This window comes from Syzygium oleosum, unplaced genomic scaffold (genome assembly GCF_021117445.2).
Source record: "Syzygium oleosum isolate NSW1041296 unplaced genomic scaffold, Sole_v2.1 Sole_v2.65, whole genome shotgun sequence".
Classification (NCBI taxonomy): domain Eukaryota; kingdom Viridiplantae; phylum Streptophyta; class Magnoliopsida; order Myrtales; family Myrtaceae; genus Syzygium; species Syzygium oleosum.
The window spans coordinates 671,841-681,789 of record NW_026607549.1 but is presented as its reverse complement, the minus strand read 5'-3'; the positions used below and the strand labels follow the sequence as shown (position 1 = coordinate 681,789).

General features: G+C 39.4%; 1 protein-coding gene across 3 annotated transcripts; it reads left to right on the top strand.

Annotated features, from left to right (window-relative positions):
- The first annotated feature begins 1,028 nt into the window (after nt 1–1,028).
- On the top strand, nt 1,029–5,110 carry LOC115662038 ((-)-germacrene D synthase-like). 3 transcript variants are annotated; one of them, XM_030584207.2, is made up of 7 exons: nt 1,029–1,242; nt 2,739–3,027; nt 3,230–3,605; nt 3,804–4,022; nt 4,110–4,248; nt 4,333–4,581; nt 4,689–5,110. In XM_030584207.2, exons 1-7 carry the CDS (start codon nt 1,102–1,104, stop codon nt 4,980–4,982), a joined length of 1,707 nt encoding a protein of 568 aa, XP_030440067.1. In that variant the 5' UTR covers nt 1,029–1,101; the 3' UTR covers nt 4,983–5,110. The 3 variants fall into 3 exon arrangements, with proteins under 3 accessions (XP_030440067.1, XP_056164008.1, XP_056164007.1); XM_056308033.1 differs by having other exon boundaries at nt 4,333–4,594; nt 4,689–4,827; XM_056308032.1 differs by having other exon boundaries at nt 1,071–1,246.
- Nucleotides 5,111–9,949: the final 4,839 nt, after the last annotated feature.

The following is a 9,949-nucleotide window of genomic DNA, read 5'->3' as shown; positions in this document are numbered from 1 at the left end:
AAAAGAAATAAGGAAAAAAGTAGAAAATATTACTTTGGTTGAGTAAAAAAGAGAAGAAACAATTTTACAAAGAAATAAAGAAAGAAAGAGAGAACAAAATAAAAAGAAAAGAGGGCAATTGGCGCCACCAGCCAATTCTATCTAAAAAACTTACAGATTAACCTGAGGCACAGGATTCAAACTTGCTACCCCAGAGTAGAAACTTCATTACTTTTTTGCGAGCTATTTATACAAAATTAAACTTGGAGGTTTTGCCTCTTTCGTTGGAATATGTTCGTCATCTCAAGTAAAATTTTGGGCATTATGATTGGGACTCAACTTCGCCAAGCAACATCGTTTTCATAAGTCCATCTTTGAGGATGGACTCAACTTGTTAATCAAAAGATTATGGAGGATAACACTGACCCTATTCTACTTCGAGATGTAAGATTGTTGAGTTCTTACTTTGAGTTTAAATTGCGACATAATTTTCAGGAAGGAAATTGTCCTGCCGATTAGCTTGCCCATCTTGGATTAGAGAAGTGCTTGGATACTACGTTCTACTTACAATCTCCTACATAATTATTTCATAATTTGTTAGGTGATAAACTATAGAGGTGTTTGATTTTAGTAATAATTTGTATTTCATTTCCTTTTGTATACCCCAAAAATATTATTTCAGATCCGGCAGTGCCGGCCCTCGCCCAGGCCACGGCGGCCTCGCCGGCGGTCGCCTGGGGGAAGGCGACCCCCGGCGAGAAGCATAAGTCGATAAGAAATAAGTTTTGGCGAGTAATTTCGATAGAAAATAAAGCTCTATTTACTACATCTGAATTTTACTAATATCGGTTGTTGTATGAAGGCGGGATGGATAGGATCGATAATGTTATGAGGAGAATATCTTCTCTTCATACGAAATATTCTCACTCGTGTTATTATTCATTAAAATGTGATTGGTTTGCCCTGAAAAATTAAGTCCAAGTAACGAGGTGGTTACGAACAAGTTGCCTATAAATACCCATCAAGTGTTGATGTTCTGCAACGCAGCGAAAGCCTCTCCCCATTCTTCGATTCCCGTAGTCGTCCGATATCCGCAAACGAAGCACGAAAATAGTGGGGAACATGTCGGTTCAGGTTTCGGCAATTCCATCTTCTTCTCCGAGTAAAGGAAGAAGCAGCGGGGTCGAACGCCGGTCGGCGGAATATCACGAGAGCGTATGGGGTGATTACTTCCTCAAATATGCTTCTCCCTCCAACTCAACGGTTAGTAATTCTTCTCTTATCTTCTTCCTTTGTTTTCGTGCAATTGCGTTTTGTAGAATTAATAAAAGTCCTTGTGCTCACGATAATTGATGGCATCAAAGAACTAAGGCCCGTTTGTTTAAAGGACAATTGTTTCCTAGAAATTATTTTCCGACTTTCTGATATTTGGATAACGGAAAACTAATCAATCTACAAAAACGCGTTTTCCATGGACCGAAAACAATAAGCTTAAATTGGGGAAAAATAATTTCTACTTCTAGCAATAAGGAAATCATTTTTCCTAAACCACAAAACAAATGAAAACTAACCATTTTCCTTAGAAACGATTTACACGGAATATATTTTCCTTTATCATAAAGTTTTCAGTAACACACATGCACCATAATTCTTAGATTATTGGGCAGCATCGATCCCAATGTTGCTCGATAAATTGGTTACATATCGGAAAACCCTCATCTTCCATCACTATGTAAGTCACCCATTATTCATGTTCCAGGCAAAAAAAATGTATAACCAGAAAACGTTTGCAATTGCACTTGAATCGAAAAAGGTATATTTACATGTTGTGAAGGTACCTATTACACTATATGTGAACGTTGGGAAAATATGGTGAAAGTAGGGTTGCTAAGGACCGCTTTGAGCTCTTCTTCTGCCTGAAAGCTCTCAACATTTGTGGACTCTTTGACTCTTCATGTTTATGAAAAAAGTGGGTTGTCTTCAAGTGTAAAGAAAGAACTGCTAGTAAGAAGTGGTAGAACAATGAAGGGATTGAGCGAGAAAAAAGTTTCCTTCCTCGTTTACTTTTTTCTCTTAGCTTTTCCATCCGGGAGAAAGAGAATGCGGATACATGGTTCTAGTTGCGTTGGTTTAGGACTAAGTCTTAGTAGCAGAACTATGTGGTTGGCTTGATCAATTCGACCGTAATTCCGCTGTCCATTCAAGAGAAGTATCACCAAACGTACACGGTGGATTTTACTTTTGAATCTATCTTTGCTTTGTCGGGCATTCAGCTTTTGTTTTGATCTCCATCCTCTTTATCAATTCGACTATCCCCCTCGGTCTATGAATTTCTCCATCAAACAGGGTCATATTTAACAAGTTTAGACTACATTGTATGCACCCGACGTATGCTACAGTCCCTCCTTCAAAAACATCAACAGTACTACTCCACCTAAATGAAATGATTTGGTCATCGATTGTTCGATTTTAGAGAATAATCTTAGATTTCGTCTCTTTGAAAGTTTCAAAATGAAATGATTTGGCCTTTATCATTAATTCACTTTTCTGAGAATATATGCTCGTCGTAATGAGTTATCAGAAATTACAACTTGCCTTGTTTTCATATTTTCTTTCTATGGGTTTGTAACCAAGAAAACATGATTATTATTTTTCACAGTAACTTCGCTTTCCTTTGAGTTTGTTTGTTTTTTCTTTTTTGTAATATATATATTTCACACGCTTGCTTTTATTCAGAATAGCGTGTTACATATTTGCAGAAATTCAAATTCCTTGGAAGAGTGGAGGAACAAGTCGAGGAATTGAAAGGAGTGGTGAGGAAGATGCTGACTGATGTCGCGGATAAGCCTTCACAAATGCTTCACTTGATTGATCAAATTCAACGCTTGGGAATTGACTACCATTTTGAACGAGAAATAGATGAGCAATTAGAACATATCCACAAAAGTTACTATCAACTCGATCATGGAGGTTTTATGGGAGATGACCTTCACATGGTTGCTCTTATGTTTCGATTGCTGCGACAACAAGGTTTCAATATCTCATCGGGTAAGTCTTAAACTTAGTGAACCGATCCGATAATATGCCCATAAAATTCCTTCTTTGGAAAATTAATGCCGCAAAATTTACTATTGCTCAATCGAATTTTACGAAAAACAAGTGAAAGAAAATCTACAACATTAACTACGTGTATCGCCTTCCTAATTTCTAATCAATTACGTCTTTTGTCCCATGTTGGCTGGTCGCACAGAGGTTTTTAACAAATTCAAGGACAGTGAAGGCAAATTCAGGGAATCACTCATCACAGATGTGCGCGGATTATTGACCCTATATGAAGCTTGCCATTTAAGGTGCCATGGCGATGATATTTTGGAGGAAGCACTTCCTTTTGCTATAACTCAACTTGAATCGATTGATGAAATGAAAGTAAGCAATAATCTTGCGAAACAAGTGAGTTGTGCCCTCGATCAACCACTTCGCAAGGGGCTGCCGAGACTCGAGGCAAGGCATTATATATCAATCTACCAAGGAGAGCCTTCACATGACGACGTCTTGCTCGCCTTGGCTAAACTAGATTTCAACTTATTGCGAGAGCAACACCAAAAGGAACTGGGCAGGATTACAAGGTCAACTAACTTCACGTGATAGTATAATCTAAAATTAGCTTATAGATTGTGTTTTCCAAAGGTTTACTCGTCTAGTTTCAATTTACCCTTATAATTAGTGCTTTTGAAAGTCCTTTACAAGTGAAAAAGTGAGTTTGAACTATGCAAATTCATCGGGCTAACGTACTTTCAATAACGCTCATCTTCATTTTGTCAAAGGTGGTGGAAGGATATAGATGTTGCGAGGAAGTTCCCATTCTGTAGAGATAGGATTGTGGAGTTGTTCTTCTGGATATCGGGAGTATATTTCCAGCCGGAGTTTGCCGAGGCCAGATATATACTAACCAGAGTGATCGCCCTGATTTCCATTCTCGACGATATCTATGACGTCTATGGCACGTTAGTAGAACTCGTATCCTTAACCGAAGCAATTGAGAAGTACGTAATCCGCATTCTTTCTCAAACTTTTGAATTTGATCAAGTATGTGTAGAGTAAGTAAGTAATTTTCAAGGACTCGAATTCAGGTGGAGTGTTGATGCCATGGATGGACTACCGGAGTATATGCAAGCTTATTATAAGGTGCTTCTCGATCTCTATGATGAAATTGGGAATGAATTGGCCACGAAAGGAAGATCATACCGCCTTACCTATGCAAAAGAAGCCGTAAGCATCATCGGTACCCTTTATATGCACCCAATTCAATTTTTCTCGGGAACCCAACATTCTTGTTTACGTTTAATTTCTCAGATGAAGAAGCAAGCAAGAGGGTACTTTGACGAAGCCAGATGGTTCCATACCGGCTACACACCAACGATGGAGGAATACATGCCCCTTGCATTATTAACGACCGGCTATGAAGAGGTAGCGATCACATCGCTTGTAGGAATGGGCGATGTGGTCACAAGAGATGCTTTTGAATGGTTGCTCGGTGACTGCAAGATCTTGAAGGCTTCACAAATCATATGTAGGTTCATGGATGACATTGCTTCTCACCAGGTATAATAGAAATGTAATTATCCTCCAATAATCTACTGAAATTAGATCGACCACTACTCAATTGGAAACGCTATTGACCTAATCACACCAATTTTGTTGATACACAGTTGGAGCAAAAGAGGGGGCACGTAGCATCTTCGGTGGAGTTGTTGATGAAAGAAAATGGCATCTCGGAGCAGGAAGCTGAGGAGGAACTCCAGAAACGAGTTGTTGATGCGTGGAAGGACATCAATGAGGAGTTTCTTCGTCCGACCGCGGTCCCAGCACCGGTTCTCACGCGAATTCTCAATCTCTCGCGGGTGATCGATGTGCTATACACCAACGGAGATCATTACACCCATTCGAAGACCAAGGTCAAAGATCATATCATATCGCTCTATGTTAGTCCCCTGCCGATGTGAAGTTTGAACTAAACATCATCACACCGATGTGGTATTGAAAATAAAGGGTCTATCAACCATGCCTCTGAACTCTCTATTTTTCTTGGATGCAAGAGGGAAAATATCGTTACTAGTATATACTTTCAAAATTGATTTGCAAGATAAGACTCATAATTTCCCTTTTCTTGTCTTATATTCTATGGATCTTATGATTCGTAATACTTCATCCCATAATTATCCTCACGTATAATATCTTATCTATTACATATTCTTTGTAACTTTTATTTAGAGGACATAAGTTCATTTAGGGTAGTACGTTTCTTTGAGTTTCATGGTTTGTAATTGTTTCGCCAAAATTGCTCTCGTGACGAAATATCTTTCACTGAAAGCCATTCTTCGGCTTTTAATGAGAAGAGACGGGTTCTCTAGCGATTTCAAACAAGAAATGTCTAGGCAGACAAGAAATAACTGCAAACTTTTACTTCGAACTTCGAACCGAACTATAAGTACAAACCGTGCCGGAATTTAATCGATGACAAAGCTTGAGAATGTGCAAAGATGTAACGCCAAAATTTAATCGACGACGCAAATCGGAAAGCTACAGCTAAGGAAAAATAGGTGCAGTACAGGAAAGTAAAGATAATTGAAAAATAAAATTTTGGTTGATTTGTCGGGGGGACTCTCCGAAGAGTAGAATGTGGCTATTTAAAATCTACAATCGACCATTATCAACGAAGCTTACAAAGGAGGTTACAAATGGTTAGTTAAAAAGAAATAACTTCCTAACAGTTATGAAAAGTTACAAAGAGAGGTTACAAAAAGAAGTTACAAACAGAGGTTATGAATGGTTACCGAACGGTTATCGATGGTTAAGTAGACTCCACTACGTTGGCGGTTTCTTCAATTCCACTACGTTGATAGTTGCTTTTTTGACGATTGCATCCGATATTATCGACTCCACTTTTCGTCAATTCCTACAAGTTGGCCATTCTTCACTGAAGTTCTTATCCTTTTTCCACATCCAGACCAGTCATGACTGTCTACTTCCTTTTGAAATCGAAAACTCTACAAGAATTTTCTGAGAAAACTCAAAACATAAAAGTTGTAGATCCAGGAGTCTTCGTTATTTTGGCTTTGAAATTAGGTCAATCCGACCTGTATCTACAAAGTTATGACCATTTTCCCGAACTAGCACATAATTGAAATTTCTGCTCGTTCTGTGATGGAGTCTCCGTGTGTGCAAGTCACTCTTCCGATCCTAGTGCTTGAGTAGTTGACACATTGGGCTACAATAGAAAGACCACAAAACTCTACTCTTATTGACTAAGCCCATCACTTGTTGATAATAACAAAAAAAATTTCATTTTTTGGTGTAAACATATGCCCCATTTTAAAAGAATTGAATGATTCATGGATCATTCGATTCTTTTAAATTAGGTAATTGAGAGTTTTCATGTGCCCCCTTGTCATCGACAAATTTGGTTTGTTTTTTGGCCGACTTTAATCTTGCTCAGTATCATCATATGACTCATACTTTTCCACATAAGGCACGCAATTTGTGGAGTTTTTATGTGGTCCTCTATATCTGTGCTTAAGTAATTGTTCATACTTAGACATTCTCGTTACCAATTGGAATAAATCGGCAAAATTTAGGCCTTCGAATTTTTTTCTAAGAATGAATTTCAATCCACCAAAAGCCAAATTTGCAAATTCTTTATATGGGAGTGAAGTAAGGCATCTATTTCTAACCCTCTTGAATATGGCAATGAACTGGTTCACTGACTCATATTTATGTTGCTTAATAGTAGCAATAGACTCATCGGAACTGACCTGTAGAATTGGCTATAAAATTGTGTCTCCATTTGCTCCTAGGAATTTATAGAATTGGCCAATCAAGATGTATACCACGTGAAGGCTATCTTAGATAATGACAAGGGAAATATCCCTAACTTTCAACAATCAGCATGAGATGCATCACCATATTGTGCACTATGCTCTATTGTAGATTGATCATCTTCACCAAAAAAGAGGTTGAAATCAGGCATTTCAAAGCCTCTTGGATATGATACTGCGTCCATCCACTTTGGATATGGTTTTATGTATAGGGCTCTAGTATTCACCGGATCATATTCCATTCGTTGCATCGCTTGGTCTAGTATTATCGACGCCGGCGAGCATGCTTCACACAAGAATGAACTGCAACGATGTCAGAAGTAAAATTGTCTAGGAATTTTCTAGAATCCGGACATGAAATCCGTTTGTTTTTTTTTATATGGGAATCACGAATCTGTTGGTCACCTCCATCCGCATGACCTCTACTTCCATCTGAATTGCTCCATAAAACGAGAGAGAGAGAGAGAGAGAGAGAGAGAGAGAGAGAGAGAGAGAGAGAGAGAGAGAGAGAGAGAGAGAGAGAGAGAGAGAGAGAGAGAGAGAGAGAGAGAGAGAGAGAGAGAGAGAGATTATTCACAGGCCAAGCCCACTGAAGCTGAAATGAATTGGACTAACAGGCCACGGATTTGGATTAGTGGGCTGCGCTAATTGAACTAGGCCCAAAGTGTCAGGCCCATTTCGTATTGGCCGAATTGAAGCCCGCCCTTTTTTTTTTCTCTTTTTCTTTATTTGTTATTTATTGGTCATTTGTAATTTATTATTATTATTATTATTATTATTATTATTATGTGAAAAATAAAAGTTCAAATAACATACGTTGGCAGCTCTAAACTCCAACGCAGCTCTAAACTTCAAATAACATATGACGGTGGGGGTGATGGGTTTGGTCTAGGGTATCTGCTTTTTGTGGCACTTTTCTTTGTTTTGTACAATTTCTTGGGATTGAACCCATAATAAAGAGGAAAGTTTGTGTTTCGAAATGAAGCCAGATCGTCTAGGTTTCTATACTTGCAATTATGAAGAAGGTAGCAAAATATAATCTTTCTTCTCTTTTTCAATGGAGAGACCGTAAATTGTAAAATCAATGCATCAGGTATTGGCTATTGTTGGCACTTAAATTTCATTCAAAGGTTTTCCTTGCTCTTTTAAAAAATAGAAGAGACTCAAAGACTATTTGATAACCTAATGGTTGGAAATTAAAGGGACAATGCCCTAATTTGCCCGTGTACTTTTATTCAATGTTCAATTTGGTCCCTATGTTCTTTCAATAGGACCAAATTATTCCTTCAATTCGATTCGGTAAGATGGACATCTGACATGGCAATCCACCTTAGTCATCGGACTTGTGTTTGTTGATGTGATTTGTACAAGTCATTGCCAAATCAACAAAAACTGTAAAATTAAAGACAGAACCAAAACAGGAAAATAAATTAGAAAAAAAGAACATACGTGAACTGAAGAAAACAACACAAACTGGAAAGAGAGAGGGGGTTCCATTGAGTGATGTTGTGCGGCTGTGCTCTTTTCTTGATCGCATATCTCCTTTGACGGGCGTCATTAAGTACTAAGTCACATGCTCGATACTCTAAGGGTGTGTTTTTTTTAGTGAAATAAGTTTCCGCGAATTGATTTTCTGAACTTTTTCACGCATCTGGTTTGTTGAAAAGGATTAGTCAACGGATAACTATTTACGGTCAATGAAATTATGCGAGCTTAAAGTTAGGAGAATGAATTCCCTAACAGGAAAAGAGGAAAACATTTTCTTTTATTATGAAATTTTTGCCGAAACAAACACACCCTTAGATGAAATTTTAAAGTAGTGAGCATGTCCTTATCTACGTTACCTTCAATGTCAAAAACAACCGGCCAAAGGCAACGACGAGCGAGGGTCAGCCTCACCGGCTTGGGGCGAGGTAGAGCCTTACTAGAGGCCAACGAGGGCCGGCCTTGCCGAGAATTGGCGAGGGGCGACCTCACTAGCCTCGAGCAAGTCTTGCTTCGCCAAATCCGGGGCTCGGTGACCAACAAAGGAAGAAGGAAAAAAAAAAGAAATAAAGAAAAGAAAAATTGTCACGCCCCAAACCCCGACGGGCTCGCGACACCCCTTCAGAGGCCGTATTGAACGCTACGTTCCAGGACGCGTCGCCGACCCAACCGAAACACTCAACGATAAAGGCAAGCAGAAGCAAAATAGAAATGACCCAGACAATAAACAATGACAGCGGGATAGCATAGGCACAAATCAACAAACGCACTTCATAAAATTGACAATCACTTACAACATTCAATCTAGGATACTAACTTCAAACCATATTTATAAAAAGGGGGCGGTGGTTAGGTAGCCTACTTCTCTATACAAAAAGGGGGCATCCAATAGATGAAATGAAACATCAAATGCCCAAAGTCACTCCCGGTCTCTGAACCGCACGTGACGACTATTCATCACTCCAAACCTGAAAATGTTTAACAACGGTGGATAAGATAAATCTCAATAAGTAGACAACCTAAACCCCACATAGGCCAATGCGCACCTAGACGAGTCTCCACATGCAATATAACAACCGACAAACTAGAATTCACAAGGACATATTTACCTCGCCTCCAATCACACGCCAACTCTGTATATTAGTCAAACACTATAATGCGGTAATTACTCAAAAACGTAATATAAACACTCAAGCACCATAATCACGCATGTTCACCCAATTCAATCAAACACAATTCGCATGCGTGGCCGAGCAACTTTCCACGACCCGAGTCAACACCCCACAGGCCAGCCCTCCGATCAATCCGGGCTCCGTCCCTCACTGGACATTTCATACTTTCTCACGACCCGGGTCAACACCCCACAGGTCAGCCCTCCGATCAATCCGGGCTCTGTCTCGGGTCAACACCCCACATGACCTTTCTCACTTTCTCACGACTCACGTAAACACACCTCAGGTCAGCCCTTCGATCAATCCGGGCTCTACTTTCTTTCCACGGACCACCGTCAACACGTCTCAAGTCCGTTCTCATAGGCACACACGCCATACAATTCCATCAATTTCGCATCAATCACATAATCAATATCACCCAATCAAGTCCGAACACCC